Source organism: Microcaecilia unicolor, chromosome 5 (genome assembly GCF_901765095.1).
Source record: "Microcaecilia unicolor chromosome 5, aMicUni1.1, whole genome shotgun sequence".
In the NCBI taxonomy this organism is placed as follows: domain Eukaryota; kingdom Metazoa; phylum Chordata; class Amphibia; order Gymnophiona; family Siphonopidae; genus Microcaecilia; species Microcaecilia unicolor.
Window position 1 is genome coordinate 212357782 of NC_044035.1, and position 25022 is coordinate 212382803.

General features: G+C 44.0%; 1 protein-coding gene across 1 annotated transcript in view; it reads left to right on the plus strand.

Annotated features, from left to right (window-relative positions):
• Positions 1-25022, plus strand: part of EXOC3L1 (exocyst complex component 3 like 1) — a 434251-nt gene that overhangs the window by 310350 nt on the left and 98879 nt on the right. The window contains exon 9 of the mRNA XM_030203745.1: positions 9126-9267. Within this exon, the coding sequence (XP_030059605.1) occupies positions 9126-9267 (142 nt within the window). The remainder of the gene's footprint in view (positions 1-9125; positions 9268-25022) is intronic.

Genomic DNA, 25022 nt, shown 5'->3' on the forward strand with positions numbered 1-25022 from the left:
TCAAACACTAAAATGAAAATAAAATGATTTTTTTCTACCTTTGTTGTCTGGTGACTTTGTTTTTCTTTCCATATTGGTCCCAGTCTCTGATTCTGCTTTCCTTCGTTTTTGCTTAATTCTTCTGCGCCATTTGTCATTTTTCTCTCCTTTTTCTTTGCTTTTGTCAATATTTTTCAGCCTCTCTCTCTGTCCAGATTTAATCCATTCTTACTATCCATTCTTTAATTTCCTTCATCTACCTATGGCTTTTCATCTTTTTCTCACCCTTGTTCTCCCCATGCCCCTTCGTCTTATTCTCCAGTCTTTCTCTACTCCCCTTTTCCATCCAGCAGCTCTCCTTTCTCTCCCCATCCTTCCAGTGTCTCCCCTATTTCTTTCTGCATTCTTCCATCCATTGTCTCCTCTTTCTCCCTATCCTTTCATCCAGCGTCTTCCCTCTTTCTCTCCCCTCCTTCCACCCATCTACCCTCTCTCCTGATCCTTCCATCTAATGTCTCTCTCCCCCTCCTTCTATCCAGTGTCTCTCTCTCTACCCTTTTCTGTTCAGTGTCCCTTCTCTCTCCACATCCTTCCAATCTCTCCCCTTTCTCTCTGCATCCATTCATCATCTCCCCCTTTCTCTCCCCAACCTTCCATCCAGTGTCTTTCTCTCCCTATCCTTCCATCTGTTTTCCCTTTCTCTCATCCTTCCATCTGTATTCTGTTTCTCTCCCCATCCTTCCATCTGTTTTCCCTCTTTCTCTCCCCATCCTTCTATCTGTTTTTCCCTCTTTTTCTCCCCATCCTTCTGTCTACCCCCCTCTCTCGATTCTTTCATCAGTGTCTTTCTCTCTATCCCCTTCTTTCCATCCAGGCCCACCCGCCCGCCCACCTACCTACATGCCTGCCTGCCAAGTCTCCTGCGAAGTACGTGGTGCCAGCTCCCATTTCTGGCCGCTGCTGCTTCTCCTGTTGAGCAGCAGCAGCCACTACAAAAAGAAAAAGATCAAAAATGTTTTTAAACTTCAAACGTGGCACCGTAGACAGCCATCAGGCATTGGCTGTCAGCTCTGCAGCCGCTCCTCCTCTCGCCTGTCACGTCACTGCGCTCCTCCAGGGTCTTACTCCAGGGGCAGTGACGTGGAGGCGAGAGGAGGAGCGGCTGCAGAGCTGACAGACAATGCCTGATGGCTGTCTATGGTGCCGCGTTTGAGGTTTAAAAACATTTTTGATCTTTTTCTTTTTGTAGCGGCCGCTGCTGCTCAACAGGAGAAGCAGGAGCAGCTGGAAATGGGAGCTGGCGCCGCGTGCTTCGCGACTTCGCGGGACACTTGGGACTAAGTGCAGGACTCGCCGGGGAGGGGGGGGGGGGCAAAAAAAGGTGCCGGTATGCCGTACCATTGCATACCAGCACAAAAAAAAAACACTGGGTAAATTAAAGATTTCAAAGGAAAGTCAGGGAGCCGAGGGAGGGTGGGGGACTGGGGTTCGAACGAATCGCTGGACATGGAGGGGACGGAGGGCAGAGGAGAGAGGAGACATGCTGGACATGGAGGGGAGGGAAGAGAGAATTGTTGGATATGGATGGGAGGGGAGGGCAGGGGAGAAAGGATAATCACTGGACATGAATGAGAGGGGAGGGCAGGGGAGAGGATAATCGCTGGACATGGATGGCAGGGGAGGACAGGAGGCAGAGGAGAATTGCTGGACATGGATGGGAGGTCAGGGGAGAGAGATTCGCTGGGCATGGATGGCAGGGGAGGACAGGGGGCAGAGGAGAATTGCTGGACATGGATGGGAGGTGAGGGCATAGAAGAGAGAATTGCTGGACATGGATGGGAGGGGAAAGCAAGGGAGAGAGGAAAATCGCTGGACATGGAGGGGAGGGCAGGGGAGAGAGGAGAATCACTGGACATGGATGGGAGGGCAGGGGAGAGGAGAATCGCTGGACATGGATGGCAGGGGAGGACAGGGGCAGAGGAGAATCGCTGCACATGGATGTGAGGGGAGGGCAGGGGAGAGAGGAGACATACTGGACATGGATGGGATGGGGAGATCAGCAAAGAGAGATTCGCTGGACATGGATGGAAGGGGAGGGCAGGGGAGAGAGGAGAATCATTGGGCATGGATGAGAGGGGAGGGAAGGGTAGAGAGGATAGTCGCTGGACATGGATGGCAGGGGAGGACAGGGGATAGAGGAGAATCGTTGGACATGGGAGGGGAGGGCAGGGGAGAGGAGACATGCTGGACATGGATGGAGGGGAGGGAAGACAGGAAGGAGATGCACATGGATGGGAGGGGAGGGCAGGGGAGATAGAATTGCTGGACATGGATGGATGTAGGAGTTGGCGGGGAGAGAGGAGAAATGCTGGACTTGGATGGAGGAGAGGGGAGAGAGAATTATTGCTTTATATGGATACAGGAGAGGGAAGAGAGAGGAGAAATGCTGGACATGGATGGAGGGGAGGAAAGAAAAAAGAAGAAGATGCACATGGATGGAGATGAGGGAAAGGGAAGAGAGGCAAAAAGCTGCACATGGATGGAGAAAACAGGCAAAAGCTGGATCCACGTTATACCTCCTCCAGTCAATTCCACGGAGGAGGTCCCAGCTTTTACTTGTGGATGTAGGGCAAGAAATGAAGAAGAAAGGAGGAAAGTAAAGAAATATATGGAAAGGAAGCCCTGAAAATGGAGTTAAGAGAACAGATAGAGAGCAGCAGAATCAGAGACTGGGACCAATATGGATAGAAAATCAAAGTCACCAGACAACAAAGGTAGAAAAAAATCATTTTATTTTCATTTTAGTGTTTGGAATATGTCCAATTTGAGAATTTACATCTGCTGTCTTATTTTGCACTGGGTATACTTGAGCTGTAACAGCTTAAAGAAATAATTTATAATGAAAAAAATCATGTTATTTTTTTCTCCTATACTAGTATAATATTTTCAATGATGTCTGTTTATATGCGCCATGGCAGGTATAAGGGGTGTGGCTAATGTGGGTGTGGCTATAATAGGGGTGGAGTCATGTGGTGACCCCACCCATAATGAATACCGGCACCTTTTTTCTACAAAAAAGCACTGACCTTGAACTAATGGAGCGATACAGAGGCATTATAGTATTTTTGGTCTTATTCACCATCCCTTTCCTAATAATTCCTAGCACCCTGTTTGCTTTTTTGGCCGCTGCCACACACTGAGCATAAGATTTCAGTGTATTATCTACAATGACACATAGATCTTTTTCTTGAGCGCTGACCCCCATGGTGGACCCTAGCATCAGGGAACTATGATTCAGATTATTCTTTCCAATGTGCATCACCTTACATTGGTCCACATTAAATTTCATCTGCTATTTGGTTGCCCAGTTTTCCAATTTCCTAAGGCCTTCCTACAATATTTCACAGACCGTATGTGTTTTAATAACCTTGAATAGTTTTGTATCATCTGCAAATTCAATCAGCTCACTCATCGTTCTGATTTCCATATCATTTATAAATATGTTAACTAGCATCGGTCCCAGTACGGATCCTTGTGGCACTCTACTGTTCACCCTCCTCCATTGAGAGAAATGACCATTTAACCCTACCCTCTGTTTTCTGTCAAATAACCTATTCTTAATCCACACCAGAACCTTGCCTCCTATCCCATGGCTCTTTAATTTTCTCAGGAGTCTCTCATGAGGAACTTTATCAAATGTTTTCTGAAATCTAGGTACACTACATCAACTGGCTCACCTTTATCCAAATGTTTATTCACACCTTCAAGGAAATGAAGCAAATTGGTGAGGTAAGACTTCCCTTGGCTGAACCCATGTTGACTCTGTTCCATTAAACCATGTTTGGCTACGTGTTCTGTAATTTTATTCTTTACTAGTGGAACCAAGTCCGTTTCGTCAACAATGAAATGGGCCCTAGGAAGGCTCTTGTGTAAGCATTTTTTCTCTCTCCCCCGCCCTCACCTCCATGTCCAGTGATTCTTCCCTCCCATCCCATCCCATGCCCTCCATATCCAGCAATTCTCCTCTTCCCTGCCCTCCCATCTGTGTCCTGCGATTCTCTCTTCTCCTCTCATCCATGTCCCGCGATTCTCTCCTCTCCTCCCATCCCATCCATGTCCATCGATTCTCTTTTGCCCTGCCCTCCCGTCCCTTCGATGTCCCACAATTCTCTCCTCCTGTCCATGTCCAGCGATTTGTACCTGAACATTCTCTGGCTGGCTGGCTTCCGTTCGTAACGTCCTGACATCAGCTCGCCTCCAGCGTTCCCTTCCCTCTCACTGTTCCCCCTCCTCTGACATCATTATGTCATTACGCAAGGGTGGGACAGTGAGGAGGAAGGGAACGCTGGAGGCTTGCTGACGTCAGGTGATGTTACAAACCCAGCCAGCCAGAGAACGTTGGCAGTATAAATTATTATATAGGATAATAGATTCCACTATTTTGCCCGGCACTGATGTCAGGCTTACTGGTCCATAATTTCCCGGATCACCCCTAGAACCCTTTTAAAAAATCAGCGTCACATTGACCACCCTCCAATCTTCAGGTACTATGGATGATTTTAATGACAGGTTACATATTACTAACCGCAGATCAGCAATTTCATACTTGAATTCATTGAGTACCCTTGGATGTATGCCATCCGGTCCAAGTGATTTACTACTCTTGAATTTGTCAATTTGGCTCAGTACATCTTCCAGGTTCACCGAGATTTCTTTCATTTCCTCTGCATCATCACCCTTGAAAACGTTTTCCATTACAGGCAGATCTCTTACATCTTCTTCCGTAAAGACAGAAGCAAAGAATTCATTCAGTTTCTCCACTATGACCTTGTCCTCCCTCAGCGCCCCTTTTGCTCCTTCATGATCTAACAGTCCCACGGATTCCCTCACAGGCTTTCTGCTTCTGATGTACCTGAAGAAGTTGTTACTGTGAGTTTTAGCGTCTGCGGCAATTTTCTCTCCATATTCTTTTAGCCTTCTTTATTAATGCTTTGCATCTGACTTGCCAGTGCTTATGTTGCTTCTTATTTTCTTCATTTGGGTCCTTTTTGCATTCTTTGAAGGACAATCTTTTCACCTTTTAATTATGTTGGTCGTTGTTTTCTCTTCTTTCCACCTTTGCAAATACGTGGAATGCATCTGGATTGGTCTTCTAAGACGGTATACTTGAATAATGTCCACACCTGATTTATGGGTTCATTTTCAAAACAGAAAAACTTCTAAAAAGTGGCATAAAGCAGCATTTGGATGTTTTTCTCACAAAAAAGTCCAAATCAGTATTTTTGAAACCTATTTTTAGACGTTTTTTATGGTCCATCAGAAGTGCATCCAAATCTCAAGGGGGCATGTCAGGGGCGTGTTCAGGCTGGGACTTGGGCGTTCCTAAGACTTAGATGTTTTTCAACCATAATGGAACAAAACAAAATCGTCTGGGACTAAAACTTAGACATTTTGAGCTAGACCTGTTTTTATAACGAATAACGTACAAAAAGGTGCCCTAAATACCCAGATGACCACTGGAGGGAATCAGGGATGACCTGCCCTTATTCCCCCAGTGGTCACTAACCCCCTCCCACCCCACAAAAATGTGATGAAAAACATTACTTGCCAACCTCAGATATTATACTCAGGTCCGTTAGAACAGCATGCAGGCCCCTGGAGTAGTCTAGTGTTGGGTGCTGTGCACTGCAGACAGGTGGACCCAGGCTCCTACCTCCCCCTACCTGTTACACTTGTGAAGTTAACTGTGAGCCCTCCAAAACTCACCAGAATCCCACTGTACCCACATATAGATGCCTCCTTCACCAATAAGGGCTATGGTAGTGATGTACAGTTGGTGGTAGGGGGTTTTGGGTGGGTTTTAGGGGGGCTCAGCACACAAGGTAAGGGAGCAATGGTGAAATGTGTACCTGGGAGCAGTTTATGAAGTCCACTGCAGTGCCCCCTAGGGTGCCCTATTGTTGTCTTGGGATGTCAGGGGGACCAGTCTACTAAAAATACTGGCTTGATTTTGTGCGTGCACTTGGACGTTTTGGGTTTTTTTTTTTTTCGAAAATGGACCAAAAAATAAAACGTCCAAATCGCAAAATGTTGTTCGCAACCGTATTTTTTGAAAACAAAAGATAGATGTTTTTCTCTTTCGAAAATGACCTTCTTTCCTATTCGGATTTGGGACGTTTTTCGCAAAACGTCCAAAGTCAGACTTAGATATCATATCGAAAATGGCCCTCCAGTTGACCAAATACCAATAATAAAAAATATTATTCAGCCAAATATGAATAACGGGCATTGAGCTTTAATTTAACAAATAAAGGAAGCAACGTGAAATCAGTGATCAAGAGCTTATTTCAGTAGGATTTAGCACAGTAGAGCCCCAGCTTATTCAAATCACTTAACCCTCCATTGCCCGCCGCATTGAGCCTGCCATGAGTGGGAAAGCGCAGGGTACAAATGTAACAAAAAAATAAAATAAATTAAAATCAGTAGTCGGTTGAATCAAATATGAATATTCAGTATAGTCCTAAATAAATATCACCAAACCACAAAGCAATATTGAATTCTATGGGAGACCTCGGTGCTAAACACCCCACACAGATTACACTGAGGCTACAGCTGCATGATCATCAGTACTTTACCCTTTGAGAAATAGAGAAAAAAGCCAGTAACATTTTAAGAAAAACTCCATTCACTAAAGACTCAATGCCAGTACTGAATGAGCTTAGAGAAAAAGACAGCAGCCACTCAAACAATGTATACACCCCAATCACATTCTCTTCCCTATGATACATTTGGTGTTCCTTACACCTTTCTTGTTTGATTGTACAGTGGAAAATAGAAACAGCAGACATAAATTCTCAATAATGACATATTTCAGTTACTAAACTGAAAATAAAATCATTTTTCTAACCTTTGTTTTCTGATGATTTTATTTTTGTAATGGCCTCCTGTCCATTCACTAACTCTTTTCTCTCCTCTTTTCTTTTTCAATTCCTGTGCTATATCCTTCATATTCATCTTTCTTCCAGTTTTCTGCCTCCTCAAATCTGCCACCCCAAAAAAATGTGATGAAAAACATTACTTGCCAGTCTCTATGCCAGCCTCAGATGTTAGATCCATTAGAACAGCATGCAGGTCCCTGGAGTAGTCTAATGATGGGTGCAGTGTACTGCAGACAGGTGAACCCAGGCTCCTACCTCCCCCTACCTGTTACACTTGTGGACGAAACTGTAAGCCCTCCAAAACTCACCAGAATCCCACTGTACCCACATATAGGTGCCCCCTTCACCTGTAAGGGCTCTGATAGTGATGCACAGTTGGGGTAGTGGGTTTTTTTTTTTTGGGGGGGGGGGTTGGGGGCTCAGCAGACAAGGGAGCAATGGTGAGATATGCACCTGGGAGCATTTTATGAAGTCCACTGCAGTGCCCCCTAGGGTGCCCTATTGCTTTCCTGGGATGTCAGAGGGACCAGTCTACTAAAAACGCTGGCTCCTCCTACATCCCAATGGCTTGATTTTGTGCGTTTTGCACTTGGATGTTTTTTTTTTTTTTTAATGGACCAAAAAACAAAATGTCCAAATCCCATAACCTTGTTCAAAATGGTATTTAAAAAAAAAAAAGATAGACGTTTTTCTTTTTTGAAAATGGCCTTTTCCTATTCAGATTTTGGAAGTTTTTTGCAAAACGTCCAAAGTCAGACTTAGGCCATGTGTCCTAACCCTTAGCCACCGATCCCTTTAGCTTCTTTTTAACTTTTGAATGGGCTTTCTTTGCATTACTCCGCCTGGGACCTCTAGCGTGGCTTGATAAAAGAGGCCCTTAACTAGGATTTTTTTGCTGTCTTTTTCAAGGTAGTAAATAGAAATAAAACAAAACATAGAAAAGAAAATAAGATACCTTTTTATTGGACTACCTTAATACATTTTTTGATTAGCATTCAAAGATGACCCTTTTTCTTTAGATCAGAAATGATTTCTTTTTCAAGAAATTCACCCAAGAAGGCAGTGTACAGCGAGAATAGGCCAAAGGCAATATACATTACATCAGTAAACATATTTAAGTAGTACATATTATGGCATAATATGCTACTTACAATGTCAATGTAATAAAACAATAGACAGCGTGGGTGTAAGTGGAGGTGGAACATATAGACAGATAAGATAAACATGAGTTAGATAGAATTAAGGGTGATTAATTTAAAGATAAATTGCACGTGAATTCAGAAAAGGTGCAGAATAATTATTTTATCTAGAGTAGGAGTGGATAAGCAAATCCTGCTACAGTATGTGCAGCTGATGTTAGCCCTTGTATGTATAACTAGCTAATTAGTTGCTTCTTAAAAGCGTGGAGTTCTTCCAGAATGTGGGGGCTGCTCCAGAAAAGGCTCTTTGCTGGATGTTACGTCACAATATTTCTTTTGGAGAGGGTGTGGTTAGAGATATTCCTTGGACCTTAGCAACCTTTGAATTGTATAGAGGGAGATCCTGTTCTTCAAGTAATATGGTTCATTTTCTTTAAAGGCTTTGAAGATCAGTCATAGAGTCCTGTATTAGCCCCATATTGTACTGGAAGCCAGTGAAGTTTTTTCAGGAATAGTGTGATGTGATCACATTGCTTCAGTCGTGCTGCAGCATTCTGAATCAGTTGGAGCTGGTGCAAACTCTTTGTAGTCAGAGCAATGTAGAGTGCATTACAGTAATCCAGCTTTGATGTTATCATAGCAGAAGCCACTCTAACAAGACTTGCTTTTTCAATGTATGAAGAGACGGAGAGGGTGTCATTGTCTAGAGGCAGCTTTTGAATGTTGCTTGGATACTGACAACTGATATGTATTTTTTGTATTCCTTTTCACAATTTGCTTATTGTTAGTAGCGATTCAAGTAATTTGAAACCATTCATATTTGTATACTGTTATTGTAAATCCATTTGAGATACCGCAGCTTTTTCCATATATTCTCTAGGAAGAAACTCTAATTTTTCTGTTTTAACTATATTTATTGAAGATACCTCACTCCTGAGTGACTGTGGCTTTCCCCCTTCACACTGCTTCCCAATGTAATTGTTAAGTTACCTTATAAACTTATTTTTACCTCTGTTTTACTTCACCAGCATTTCCATAAGTCTCAAATAATTTGTTCTTCTCCTACCAGTTCCTCCATCTCTTATCTGAAGCAGGAGAGGGCAGTCAGCTCACCGTTTGAGAAGTTGCTACCATCCCTTCATGCTGCCTTAGACAAAACTCAGAAGAAAGCTTGTCGTCTCCTCATAGACGAGCTACTTCTTGAGCTGCAGGTACCAGTACCCCAATTTCATAGTTATACTATATTTCAGTGGAGCCATTCATTGCTAATTTAAAGATAATTACAAGAAATACTTGCATAGAAAAAAATCTAGTGATATTTTGAAATATAGAATAAGAAAAAAATGCATACTATTTGTTACCCTTGTAATCCCTCCCCTTCCTCTTAACATAATACAGTATAATACAATAGGTATTTAACATGCAAGAGGATAGAAAGTGTTCATCTCTAGAAGAGAATGTGCAGGCAGACGTGATGTCCCAATTCATAGGCATAGTGATGAAACAACTCACGGAATACCTAACCAAACACTCAATTCTACATGAGTCTCAATCAGGATTTCGCTCAAATCATAGTACTGAAACTGTACTAGTGTCTGCAATGAATTCATTCAAAAAAACTATTGCAACCGGCAAGAACATACTCGTACTACAAATCGACATGTCTAGTGCCTTCGACATGGTAGATCATGGAATATTACTACACCTGTTAGAATACTTCGGAATCGGAGGCCCAGTTCTCAAATGGTTCAAAGGATTCCTCACCACCAGATCCTACCAAGTAACAACGAACAATGACAGATCACCACCTTGGACACTGGAATGTGGAGTTCCCCAGGGATCCCCCCTTTCACCAACTATCTTCAACCTTATGATGATACCACTAGCCAAACTTCTAGCCAATCACAACCTCAACCCCTACATATATGCGGATGATGTCACGATCTACATCCCGTTCAAAAGTAACCTAAACGAAATAACCAACGAGATCAATCAGAGCCTCCAAATCATGCATTCTTGGGCGGATTCATTCCAGCTAAAACTGAACCCAGAAAAAACTCAATGTCTAGTTCTCACTTCCCAATACAACACAAACAACTACACTACCATAACCACACCATACGGCACACTTCCTATCTCAGAAAATCTGAAAATTCTTGGAGTCACTATTGACCGAAACCTCACACTCGAGACCCACGTGAAGAATATAACGACAAAAAATGTTCCACTCGATGTGGAAACTTAAGAGAATAAAACCTTTTTTCCCAAGAAACATCTTCCGCACCCTAGTACAGTCATTAGTGATAAGTCACCTGGACTACTGTAACTCTTTATACACAGGCTGTAAAGAACAGACCATTAAAAAACTCCAAACAGCCCAGAACACCGCTGCCAGACTGATCTTTGGAAAAACTAAATACGAAAGGGCAAAACCTCTAAGAGAGAAACTACACTGGCTACCACTCAAGGAACGAATTGAGTTCAAGATCTGTACAACCATTCACAAAATCATCCAAGCAGATGCCCCACTCTATATGTTAAACCTAGTGGACCTACCGCCTAGAAACGCCAAAAAATCAGCCCATAAATTCCTCAATCTGAACTTCCTCAGCTGCAAAGGAATTAAATACAAACAGGCATACGCTACTACTTTTGCGTATAAAAGCACACAGATCTGGAACGCACTACCCATGGCCCTGAAAACTATGAACAATCTAACCAGCTTTCGCAAAGCTTTGAAGACACATCTCTTCAACAAAGCCTACTAAATACATCCTAATAAACCATTCCTCAAACTACTCAGGTGCATCAAAACACCTTTCACAATACCTTACCTAGCACCTTACATCTAAACCATACACCTTCAACCGATTATTGAATGTATTTAAGATAATGTAATGACTGCATCATAACAACACTCTTGAGCCTGCAAAAAGGTGGGATAATGTGGGGTACAAATGCAATAAATAATAATAATAATAATCCCCCTGCCTCCCACTCACATGCCTGAAACAAGAGCCTTACCAAACAAATGGGCTTTAAGCGAGGTCTTACATTTTTGTAAAGATTATTCTAGATGGAGGGAAGGTGGCAGAGCATTCCAGTAGACTGGGGCTAGGTAGTAGACATCCAGTCAAGAACGAAACCCAGAAGTGACAGCCAAACAAAATTCCTGAGATCAGAGAAAACATTGTAACATAGGTAATGAGCAGTGAGGACAAATAAGTTGGAATCCCTGAATAAAAAACCTTATGAGCAAGTATGAGAACCTTAAATTGAATTTGCAATAAAACAGGAAAGCAGTGATGTTGGTAAAGGAGCGGCATGACATGATCATACTTGAATGCATGTATGATATAATATTTTATTAGCAGTATTTTGTACTGACTACAATTGCTTGATTTGTATATGGGTATCCCTGCAAAAACAATATTGCAGTAATCAAGTCACGAAGCAACTAAGGCATATAACAATAAAAGTTATGATGCTTTATCAGGATAGGCACTGTACACAGAGCTTGAAACTGATGAAGGGAAAAGAAGCATCTTTTAACAGTAGCAGAGACATGAGGACTGAAACAAAGCTGATGGTCAATAATGACACCTAAGTACATAAAAGTCCATCATATTTATAGAGGAGCATGCTAATATGGGTATGGCAGAGGGGTGGAAAGATCTTCCCAAGATCCAGGTGACAAGATAGTAGCTAGTCTAGTCTTACATATCCAGTTGGTAGCAGCAGCAGGGGCGTAGCCAGACAATAGATTTTGGGTGGGCCTAGGCAAGAAGTGGGTGGGCACCAACTGCTCTCCTCCCACCCCCCCCCCCCCCCCCCCCACACAATCAAAAATATATATCAGCTGGCAGGAAAATGGTTCTGTCCACCTTGGCAGTCTGCAGCAGGCATGCGTTGAAACTGAGCATGCGCAGTTGCCAGTATCGTGGAGAGCAGAGTTTTTGTTACCATCAGGAGGAAGTCTTCAGCTGGCGGAGCTTGGGATCCCCAACAGCTACCGCTAAACGTGTGCTACTGTTGGGTGAGCCTGAGCCCTAACTGGGTGGGCCTCGGCCCAGGCCCAGGCCCACCTGTGGCTATGCCACTGAGCAGCAGAAAGCAGGAACTCAGCTGAGTGAGATCAGAGCTGTTTGGTCATGTATTTTGGACCATAAGGATATTGACTGCATAATAGTAAGTACTCACACCATGATCCTGAATCACAGTGGCAAGTGAAGTGAGAAAAATGTTGAAAATTAACGGTATATCGGGCAGTATGTGACTGAAATAATTCAGCTTCTGAAGTTCAATGTAAACTGTGTTATTCATAATAATGAGGTGTTTTGCATGCATTTGCATGAAACATAGAAAAAGAGACAAATGAATGCAGATAAAGACCATTGGGCTCATTTTCGAAAGAGAAGGACCTCCATCTTTCGACATAAATCGGAAGATGGACGTCCTTCTCCCAGGGACGTCCAAATCGGTATAATCGAAACCTGATTTTGGACATCTCCAACTGCAATCCGTCACAAGGACGTCCAAAGTTCAAGGGGGCATGTTGGAGGCATAGCGAAGGCGGGACTTGGGCGTGCCTAACACTTGGACGTCTTTGACCCATAATTGAAAAAACAAGGAAGTCACTGACGAACACTTGGATGTTTTCACCTGGACCTGTTTTTCTTAGAAATAAGGCACAAAAAGGTGTCTGAAATGACCACATGACCATCGGAGAGAATCAGGGATGACCTCCCATTACTCTCCCAGTGGTCACTAACATACTGTCCCAGTGGTCACTAACCCCCTCCCACCCTCAAAAAGCATTTTTAAAAATATTTTGTTCCAGCGTCAGATGTCATACTCAGGTCCATGACAGCACATGCAGGTCCCTGGAGCAATTTTAGTGGGTAGTGCAGTGCACTTCAGACAAGCGGATCCAGGCCCATACCCCCCCTACCTGTTACATTTGTGGAGGAAAGAACAAGCCTTCCAAAACCCACCAGAAACCCACTGTACCCATATATAGGTGCCCCCATTCACCCATAAGGGCTATGGTAGTGGTGTACAGTTGTGGGTAGGAGCTATGTTCCTGGGAGCATTTTATGAAGTCCACTGCAGTGCCCCCTAGGGTGCCCGGTTGGTGTCCTGACATATCAGGGGGACCAGTGCACTACAAATACTGGCTCCTCCCACACCCAAATGGCTTGCATTAGGACGTTTTTGACATGGACGTCTTTGGTTTCAAAAATTGCTCAAAGTCAGAAACGTCCATGTCTAGGGACGTCCAAATTTAAGGATTTGGATGTCTCTGACGGTATCTTCGAAACAAAAGATGGACGTCCATCTTGTTTTGAAAATACGGGTTTCCCCGCCCCTGGATTTTGCCGTTTTACAAGGACGTCCCTTTCGAAAATGCCCCTCCATATGGCGTATTCAGTCTCCACAACCATGCCATCTCTCTTTCACTCCCTTAGAGATCCTTTGTACTTGTCCCAAGCTCTCTTGAATTCAGGTACAATTTTCATCTGCACCACCTCCACTGGGAATCCGTTCCATGAACTTACCACCCTTTCCTTTTTTTTTTTTTAAAAGTATTTTTATTGAGTCCTTAGTGCACAAAACATCAATACACATCAGCTGCCCTCCCCTCGTCATTTCCCAGCAGTGAGTGAAACAACATATTAGCCTTTCCATCAACATCCACAGGGTTATAACACATATACATCAAGTAACATTAAACGAAACACTTCGGAAGAAGTATTTCCTCTGGTTACTTCTCTTTCCCTTTTCACCTTCATCCTATGCCCCCTCATTCCAGAGCTTCTTTTAAAATTTATTTATTATTTATTTATTATTAGGATTTATTTACCGCCTTTTTGAAGGAGTTCACTCAAGGCAGTGTACAGTAAGAATAGATCAAACATGAGCAATAGGCAATTACAGCAGTATGGCATGGTATACTAGCAATGTCAACACAATACTTAATAGAACATTATAATTGGTAGTGAAGGATAAGGCAAAGTTGTAACATATAGATGGGTAAGAAAGTAGGAAGAATTAGAAAGTAAGAAAGTTGCACATGGAGGAGTGGATAAACATGTCCTGCTGCAGTATGTGCAGCCCGAGTCACGCCTTGTGTGTGTGAGTGAGACTAACAAGTTAGTTACTTCTTCCATTAAAGGCTTGGTTGAAGAGCCAAGCTTTCACCTGCTTCCTGAAGTAGAGATAGTCTTGTGTTAAGTGGAGCCTTTCAGGCAATGCATTCCAGAATGTGGGGACTACCCCGGAGAAGGCTCGCTTGCGGGTATCACATCGTGTAATGTCTTTTGGATAGGGTGTAGTTAGTGAAAGTCCTTGGGAGGACCTTAGTGCCCTGCCCCCGCCGCCCTCCCTGAAGTTGTCGCCGCCATTCCCCCCTCCACCGGTGCCCCCCTCCTTGTTACCGGGCCATGCAGCGCCTCTCGCCTCTGACGTAACCAGATGAGGGCGGGCCCAGGAGGGAGGAGGGACGTCGGAGACTGCAGAGGAGACGATCAGCTGTTCTTCCCCGTGCAGCTCCCTCACACAAGGTGAGAGGTGCTGCACGGCCCGGTAACAAGGAGGGGGGCACCGGTGGAGGGGGGAATGGCGGCGACAACTTCAGGGAGGGCGGCGGGGGCGGGGCACGGGGCGGAGAATAGCGGGAGGCGGAACTGGGAAGAAAGAGAAGAGAGGAAGGGAGGGGCGAGCCGGGGCAGCTTAAACTTTGGATTTTTGGCAAGCAGGGAGCAGCGGCGACCTCGGGCAGTGGGGGGGAGGGGCAAGGACGCTCCTGACGAGCGCCTTTGCCCCATCCCGATCCTTTTTTCCCCCCTTTTTTTTTAAATGCAGGGGGAGCAGGAAGCAGCAGGGTCCTCGGGCGTCAATAAAGGACGCTCCTGACACCTGTTTTTCCCCCCTCCCTCCCGATTTTTTTTTTCATTACATTTTGGCAGCTGGGCAGCTCTAATGAGAGGTACAGACCTCTGTTAGATTTCCTGCGTTTTTCCTGTGTTAAGGCAGGACAATGTTAGTGCATCTTGTTACAATGGGGTTTGTATACGAATTGCTCATCTGCATTCCGTTTTCGTTAGCTGCTACCTACGTCAGAAAAAGGCCTTTAATGCATGTCACGGTTTAAAACTTGTTCGTTAAAGGGTTGTAAAAGGGTTGTTAAAGTTTAGTGCATCTGGGCCTGATTCAGAGTTATAGAAGTAGATTATATAGTTAAAATAAATTTTTAACTCACGGATTGCAGGTATGAACTTTAGAGTTTCTGGTTCTGATATCCTTGGATGGTCCAATTAATGCAGGTTGCTTTAGGCGTTCCGAGTAAAGTTGAGGACTGGTGCCTCAACACAGACTGAGCAGAAGTCAGTAAAAGTTTGGGTTGTAAATATGCAGAAAATAAGCAGAAAATGTAGTTATTTAATCTATGTTGCAGAGCCTGATGTGAACCCAGCCAGCCGGCCCAGTCAGCCCTTGAAAGAGACTCTATATTTAAATGTCTGTATCATATCTCACCTCATCCACCTTTCTTCCAAAGTATACATAAATGAGATCTTTAACGGTGTCCCCAAATGCTTTATGATGAAGACCATTGACCATTTTAATAGCTGTCTTCTGGACTGAATCCATCCTATTTATATCTTTTTGAAGGTACGGTCTCCAGACATGTTCACAATATTCTAAACAAGAGACTATCATTATCACCTCCTTTCCCTACTGGCCATTCCTCTTCCTATGCACCCAAGCATTCTTCCAGCTTTCACCGATATCTTTTCTACATGTTTGGCCAAATTAAGATCATCACATATGATCACACTCAAATATAGTAACATAGTAACATAGTAGATGACGGCAGAAAAAGACCTGCATGGTCCATCCAGTCTGCCCAACAAGAAACTCATATGTGTATACCTTACCTTGATTTGTACCTGCCTTTTTCAGGGCACAGACCGTACAAGTGTGCCCAGCAGTATTTCCTGCCTCCCAACCAACCAATATGTGTTAAGCTTTATACAGACTAATCAAGAATGTGTCGTATTCTCCCCTCTCAATGGGAAATTCTTAAGACCACTGGCTATTGTCCTTGTTGGTACACTCCTTTAGATTGTAAGCTCTCTTGAGCAGGGACTATCCTTCCCCATGTTAAACTTGTACAGCGCTGCGTAACCCTGGCAGCGCTATAGAAATGCTAAGTAGTAGTAGTAGTAGTAGTTCTTGGCTCCTGACTCCTGTAATTCAGCTTTACATTGTTGCATTTTTTTTTCTTGTTGTGAGGGTGAAGGGAGCAGGCATTTATAGGCTATACATATTGCTAACTGTTGGGTTTAGCTTGTTTATGTCCTATTTGTCACTTCTAATATATGTTGACTGTAATATATATTGTTTCTAAGATACATTGACTATCATTTGTACGCTGCTTGGATGTTTATTGTATAAAAGTTGGTAAAGCAAATTATTAAAAATTAAACATGACCTGCTGAAAAGTACAGTGAATAGTAACCAAAACTGCAGAGGCTAAATTTTGCTTAGGTCTCTACTCTGCAGTTATAGTACAGGCTGACTGAAACAAGGTTTTTTGGTTTCAGGTAAAACAACCTGTGGCCAAAATTCACCGCTTGGTTTCAGCCCAAACCGAAGCCAAAACATGCTCCCCCCCCCCCCCCCCTGTTTAAACACTTGTGGTCTACTGGACTAACTGGGGCAGGCGTGAACCTCGTCGCTACTTCTCCTGCCATCTCTGTCATCAAAATGGTTGCTGAGACCTTCAGCTTGGGGGTAGTTATTCAAGATTTGGATGTCACTGCATTCATATGCCAACAATAACCAATTTGTGGTCCCAAATTAAACCATCGCTGGATCAGACTTTAAAACATAACCATGAATTTGAAAGAACTTGAGCTTTGACTACAGTATAATTTACTAAAGCTTAGTCTAAATATTTGTTTTATAGCTAAGAATCTAATCTAATCTAGCGCTTATTAACTGCCAAATCCTAGAAGGTCCAAGGCAGCGTACAAAAGTTAAAAAATACAAAATAAAATAAATCACACTGTTTAAACAAAAATTACAGCTAAATATTCATTAAAGTTTCAAGTATGTATACTTTAAATAAAAAGGTCTTAAGATTTTTGTGAAATAGAGAGTATGAATTTTCAGTTCTCAATTCAATCGACACAGAATTCCAGTGAAAGGCAGCCTGAAAAGGGTATAAACATTCATAATGTCTCTTAGATATTAGATCCCGCTTCTCTTTTGTGCCATCCCCTCTGGTTTTTGCGTCCCCAAATGTATGATCCTGCATTTTTAGCATTAAATCTAAGCTGCCAAATTCCAGACCATTCCTCTAATTTTGCCAAGTCCTTCCTCATGTTATCCACACCATTAGAGTGTCTACCTTATCGCAGATTTTGGTATCATCCACAAAGAGGTAAACCTTACCAGACAGCCCATCAGCAATATCACTTACAAAAATGTTAAAAAGAACCAGCTCAAGAACCAAACCTTGCAGCACATGTCTGGTAACATCCTTTTTCTCAGAGTGAGCTCCATTTACCACTACCCTCTGTCATCTTCCACTCAATCAGTTCCTAACCCAGTCAGTTTAGAGCCCATACTGAGGGTGCTCAGTTTATTTGTTAGTCATCTATGCAGAACCGTGTCAAGGGCTTTGCTAAAATCTAAATATACCACATCTAGCGCTCTCCCTCAATCCAACTCTCTGGTCACCCAGTCAAAGAAATCAATCAGATTTGTCTGACAAGACCTGCTTCTAGTGAAACCATGTTGCCTTGAGTCCTGTAATCCACTGGATTCCAAAAACTTTACTATTCTCTGTTTTAAAAGCATTTCCATTCATTTACTTACCACAGAAGTCAGACTTATTGGCCTATAATTCCTAGCCTCTTCCTTACTTCTGCTTTTGTGGAGAGGGACCACATCTGCTCTTCTCCAGTCCTCCGGGACCACTCACGACTCTAGAGAAGCATTGAAAAGGTCAACCGTCGGAGCCACCAGAACTCCCCTAAGTTCCTTTAGTACCCTCAGATGTATGCCATCGAGCCCCATTGCTTTGTCTACCTTTAGTTTAGCTAGCTCCTCACGAAAACAGTCATCTGAAAATCATTCAGGGACTACCACACCTCCATTTCTATTTACATAGTAACATAGTAGATGACGGCAGAAAAAGACCTGCACGGTCCATCAACAATCAACAGTCTGCCAAACAATTTAAACTCATATGTGCTACTTTATGTGTATACCTGACCTTGATTTGTTTCTGCCATTTTCAGGGCACAGACCGTAGAAGTCTGCCCAGAACAAGGCCCACCTCCCAACCACCAGCCCCGCCTCCCGCCACTGGCTCTGCCACCCAATCTCAGCTAAGCTTCTGAGGATCCATTCCTTCCGAACAGGATTCCTTTATGTTTATCCCATGCATTTTTGAATTCCGTTACCGTTTTCATCTCCACCACCTCCCGCGGGAGGGCATTCCAAGCATCCACCACTCTCTCCGTGAAAAAATACTTCCTGACATTTTTCTTGAGTCTGCCCCCCTTCGATCTCATTTCATGTCCTCTCGTTTTACCGCCTTCCCCTCTCCGGAAAAGGTTCATTTGCGGATTTATACCTTTCAAATATTTGAACGTCTGTATCATATCACCCCTGTTTCTCCTCTCCTCCAGGGTATACATGTTCAGGTGCGCAAGTCTCTCCTCATACGTCTTGTAACGTAAATCCCATAACATTCTCATAGCTTTTCTTTGCACCGCTTCAATTCTTTTTACATTCTTAGCAAGATTCGGCCTCCAAAACTGAACACAATACTCCAGGTGGGGCCTCACCAACGTCTTATACAGGGGCATCAACATATCTTTTCTTCTGCTGGTCACACCTCTCTCTATACATCCTAGCAACCTTCTAGCTACGGCCACCGCCTTGTCACACTGTTTCATCGCCTTCAGATCCTCAGCTACTATCACCCCAAGATCCCTCTCCCCGTCCGTGCCTATCAGACTCTCCCTGCTTAACACATACGTCTCCCATGGATTTCTACACCCTAAGTGCATCACTTTGCATTTCTTTGCATTGAATTTTAATTTCCAAACCATAGACCATTTTTCTAGCTTCCTTAGGTCCTTTTTCATGTTTTTCACTCCCTCCCGGGTGTCCACTCTGTTACAAATTTTAGTATCATCCGCAAAAAGGCAAACTTTACCTTCTAACCCTTCAGCAATGTCACGCACAAATATATTGAACAGAATCGGCCCCAGCACCGATCCCTGAGGCACTCTACTACTCACCTTTCCCTCCTCCAAGCGAATGCCATTTACCACCACCCTCTGGCGTCTGTCCGTCAACCAGTTACTAATCCAGTTCACCACTTCGGGTCATATCTTCAGGCCGTCTAGTTTATTCAAGAGCCTCCTGTGGGGAACCGTGTCAAAAGCCTTGCTGAAATCTAAGTAGATGATGTCCATAGCACGTCCTTGATTTAATTCTCCTGTCACCCAGTCAGAGAATTCAATGAGATTCGTTTGGCACGATTTCCCTTTGGTGAAACCATGTTGTCTCGGATCTTGCAACTTATTGGCTTCCAGGAAATTCACTATCCTTTCCTTCAGCATGGCTTCCATTACTTTTCCAATAACCGAAGTGAGGCTTACCGGCCTGTAGTTTCCAGCTTCTTCCCTATCACCACTTTTGTGAAGAGGGACCACCTCCGCCGTTCTCCAATCCCTCGGAACCTCTCCCGTCTCCAAGGATTTATTAAACAAGTCTTTAAGAGGACCCGCCAGAACCTCTCTGAGCTCCCTCAGTATTCTGGGGTGGATCCCGTCCGGCCCCATGGCTTTGTTCACCTTTAGCTTTCCAAGTTGTTGATACACACACTCTTCCGTGAACGGCGCTTTATCCACCTCATTCTCAGGTGTACTTTTGCCAGTCCCTCTCGGTCCTTCCCCAGGGTTTTCTTCAGTGAAAACAGAACAAAAGTATCTATTTAGCAAATTGGCTTTTTCTTCATCATTTTCTACATAGCGTTTTGTTGTATCTTTTAGTCTCACAATTCCCTTTATAGTCTTTCTCCTTTCACTAATATACCTGAAGAAGTTTTTGTCTCCCCTCCTTACATTTCTAGCCATTTGTTCTTCCGCTTGCGCCTTCGCCAGACGTACCTCTCTCTTGGCTTCTTTCAGTTTTATCCGGTATTCCTCCCCGTGTTCCTCCTCTTGAGATTTTCTATATTTCTGGAACGCTAACTCTTTAATCTTTATTTTCTCAGCCACTTGCTTTGAGAACCATATCGGTTTCCTTTTTCTCTTGCTTTTATTTACTCTCCTTACATAAAGGTCTGTGGCCCTGTTTATTACTTCTTTTAGCCTGGACCACTGTCCTTCCACTTCCATCAGCTCCTTCCTCAGGTATTCTCCCATTTTGTTAAGTTCCAAAGTGTCAGCTAAGTGCTGTTATCAAGGGAATAAATACTCTAGTTGAATGGACCCAAATGGTCCAGTCTGAGCAAGAATTTTCAATTGATTTAAATTTTAAAACTGCCCTAGATATTGCTAACTTTCCTTTTAAAATAAGTCTAAATATTCCCAATACTTATAGCAGTTCCTCTCTATCAGAGTTTGGCAGGAACAGAAAGAAAAGAAAGAAAGCCAGAAAGAGAGAGAGGTTTCACAGTGCTAATTAAATTTATTAAGCAATAAGCATTAAAATTTAAAGAGATTATCAGGTAGCTCACCTAAAAACCAGCTAGTTGAGAAGTTTTGGGATTTAGAGGTCAGAATTAAACCTTTCCTTTGCAGGAGTTTTGGTCCAGTTCCAGCACCTGCAAAGTTAGAAATAAGTGGTATGTCCTTTTGTTTGCATGAGTGAATGGACCCTGTTCTGGGATGGGACAGAGGTACTGAAGAAATAATGGATGAATGATAAAGGACTAAACGGGACATGATGTGGATGGTTACCCCGCACCATCTCTCCTGCCATGATCACAAGAGTGTAAAAAGGAGTCAAGTGATAATTAGAGAAACGGCAATAGTTGTGTGTGGAGATGGTTGTGGACTGAGTTTAAATCAAGTACTGTTTCTGGCTTTTGTAAATAAAGGAGATTGGCGATAAGATTACTACTACTACTTATCATTTCTATAGCGCTACTAGACATACATAGCACTGTACACTTGAACATGAAGAGACAGGCCCTGCTCGACAGAGCTTACAATCTAATCAGGACAAACAGGACAAATAAGGGATAAGGGAATTACTAAGGTGGGAACAGACATAGGCACTGAACAAGTGAACAGGGGTTAGGAGTTAAAAGCAGCATCTAAAAGGTGGGCTTTTAGCCTAGATTTGAAGACAGCTAGAGATAGAGCTTGATGAACTGGCTCAGGAAGTCTATTCCAGGCATATGGTACAGCAAGATAAAAGGAACAATGGAGGAGAAGGGTACAGATAAGAGAGATTTACCTAATGAACGGAGTTCCCAGGGAGGAGTGTAGTGAGAAATAAGAGTGGAGAGGTACTGAGGAGCTGCAGAGTGAGTGCACTTGTAAGTCAATAAGAGGAGTTTGAACTGTATGTGGGAATGGATAGGGAGCCAATGAAGTGACTTGAGGAGAGGGCTAATATGAGCATTGGCGGAATATAAGTTGTGCCACAGAATTTTGAACAGATTGAAGGGGGGAGAGAGATGGCTTAGAGGGAGACCTGTGAGAAGCAAGTTGCAATGGTCTAAGTGAGAGGTGATAAGAGTGTGGATAAGGGTTCTGGTAGTGTGCTCAGAAAGGAAAGAACACATTTTGGTGACGTTACAGAGAAAGAAACAACAGGTTTTAGCAGTCTGTTGAATATGTGCAGAGAAAGAGAGAGGAGTCAAAGATATTCCCAAGGTTACAAGCTGATGAGATAGCCTTGTCAGCACGACTTACAGAACTTGGATTGTTCCTTTTTTAAAGAGTCTTTCTAAAGTCTGTTTTATTTACTTGATGTTCTACGATTCAGTGAGATTTCTGATGCAGGCACATTAGCCGAAGCATGGTGCAATAAACTTGTGTTTGATATATTTCCATCGTCCACGTGTTTCTTCTGGAAGTGTCCTGGTGACTACACTACTCCACCCGTTCAGCATCCACAGAGATAGATAATGGGGACGGAGGAGAGGTTGGTTTATGGAGAAAGATAAGAAGCTCAGTCTTGGTCATGTTTAGTTTCAGATGGTGGTGGGACATCCAGACAGCAATGTCAGACAGGCAGGCTGATACTTGGGCCTAGAGTCCTTCTGAAATTTCTGGTGTGGAGAGGTAGATCTGGGAGTCATCAGCATAAAGGTGATACTGAAAACCATGGGATGAGATAAGAGCACCAAGGGAAGAAGTATAGATGGAGAAAAGAAGAGGTTCCAAGACAGATCCCTGAGGTAGGGCCGCTGAGAGGGGGGGCAGGGGGGACAAAATTCCCCAGGCCCGGGCCTCCAAGGGGGGGCCGGCGCCACAGTCCCACCTGCCTTCTGTCATCGACCGTCTGCCACCGTGCCAGGCCCCCTGCATTGAAATCACAGCGCCTCTCACCTGTGTGTGAAAGCGCTGCAGGCAGCAGCAAATCGCCTCCCTTCGGGCCTCCTTCCCTCCCTATGTCCCACCCTCGAGGGCGGTATACAGGGAGGGAAGGAGGCCCGAAAGGAGGCGATCTGCTGCTGCCTGCAGCGCTTTCACACACAGGTGAGAGGCGCTGTGATTTCAATGCACGGGGCCCGGCCTGGTGGCAGACAGAGGGGGGGTGGATGGAGGAGGGGAGCGGCGGCGACCTCTGGGGGGGGTGGGGTGGCGGGGGCGTGGCCCCGGGGGCAGCCTTGCTTCGGGCCCGGCCCAGTCTCTTGGCGGCCCTGCCCTGAGGTACACCAACTGATAGAGGGATAGAAGTGGAGGAGGATCCACCAGAGTATACATAAGCACCGCCATACTGGGAAAAGACAAAGGGTCCATCAAGCCCAGCATCCTGTCTCTGACAGTGGGCAATCCAGGTTTCAAGAACCCGGCAACCCCCCTCCCCCCCCCCCCCCCCCCAAAAAAAAAAAACCTAATTCTTAATAATGGTCAATGGACTTTTCCCTCAGGAATCTGTCCAAACCCCCTTTAAATTCCGTAAGGCCAGCCGCTGTCACTACATTTTCCGGCAACGAGTTCCAGAGTCTAACTACATGCTGAGTAAAGAGAAACTTTCTCCTGTTTGTTTTAAATCTACCATATTCTAGCTTCATCTTGTGTCCCCTGGTTTTGTTGTTGTTTGAAAGTGTAAACAAATGCTTCACATCTGTCCGCTCTATTCCGCTCATTGAGGCATATTTTCAAAGCACTTTGGGAGGCTAAGTTCCATAGGTTTCTATGGAACTTTGGGAGGCTAAGTGCTTTGAAAATATGCCTCATAATCTTGTAGACTTATATTATAACACCCCTCAGCCACCTTTTCTCCAAGCTGAAGAGCCCTAACCTTCTCAGCCTTTCCTCATAGGGAAGTCATTCCATTCCCTTTATCATTTTCGTCGCCCTTTTCTGCACCTTCTCTAATTCCTTTATGTCCTTTTTGAGATGCGGCGACCAGAATTGGACACAAAATTCTAGGTGCGGTCGCACCATGGAGCGATACAACGGCATTATAATGTCTTCATTTGTTTTCCATCCCTTTCCTAATAATACTCAACCTTCTGTGCGCTTTCTTAGCCGCGGCAGCACACTGAGCAGATGTTTTTAACGTCTTATCCACGATGACTTCCAGATCCCTTTCTAGGTCTATGACTCCTAACGGGGAACCTCCTAACGCGGATCCTTGCATGACATAGCCGTAATTCGGGTTCCTTTTACCCACATGCATCACTTTGCACTTATCAACATTGAACTTCATCTGCCACTTGCACGCCCAGTCTCCCAGTCTCGCGAGGTCCTCCTGTAATCTTTCACACTCCTGTGACTTGACGACCCTGAATAATTTTGTGTCATCTGTGAATTTAATTACCTGAAATCCAAGTGAGGACAGTGTATCAAGGAGTAGGCAGTGATCAACAGTGTCAAAAGCAGCAGATAGATCAAGAAGGATGAGGATAGAATAGAGACCTTTGGATCTGGCCAGGAACAGGTCATTGAAGACTTTAGCGAGCGTTGTTTCAGTTGAATGAAGAGAGTGAGAGCCAGATTGAAATGGCTCAAGAATAGCTTGAGATGAAAGAAAGTTAAGACAAACAATGCCGGTGAGCAGAACGTTCAAGTATCTTGGATAGGAAAGGGAGGAGGGAGATGGGACAATAGTTGGAAGGACAGGTAGGGTCCAATTAAGGTTTTTTTGAGTAGTGTACCTATGGCATGTTTGAAGGCACCAGGAACAGTCGCAGTGGAAAGTGAAAGATTGAGGATATGACAGATAGAAGGGATGCCAGTAGAAGAAATAGTGCTAAGTAGATGGGTGGAAATATGATCAGACGAACAGATAGTTAGTTTCAAGGAGGAAAGAAACTGTGCAGTTTCCTCTTCAGTGATTTCAGAAAAGGAGGCAGGGGTTGAAGGAGGGCTGAGAGAATGGACTGAGGGAAGGAGAGGTGGAGGTGACGGTTGAGAATTCAAGGTTAATCTTGTGAACCTTATCATGAAAGTACTCAGCCAGAGTCTGGGGAGAATGTGAAGGGGGAGTTGAAGGTGAAGGCACTTTGAGGAGAGAGTTTAGTGTGGCAAAGAGATGTTGAGGGTTTGAGCCAAGAGAGTTTGTCAGTTGGATGTAGTAGTCGTATTCGGCAAGTGAAAGCGCAGACTGGAAGGAGGTCAGCAAGAATTTGAAATGTATGAAGTCAGCATGGACACGGGATTTCAGCCAAAGGCATTCAGCAGATTGGGCAAGGAAACTGAGAAACCTAAATGCCATGATATCATTGACTATTCTGTTTTGTGCTGTGCTGACC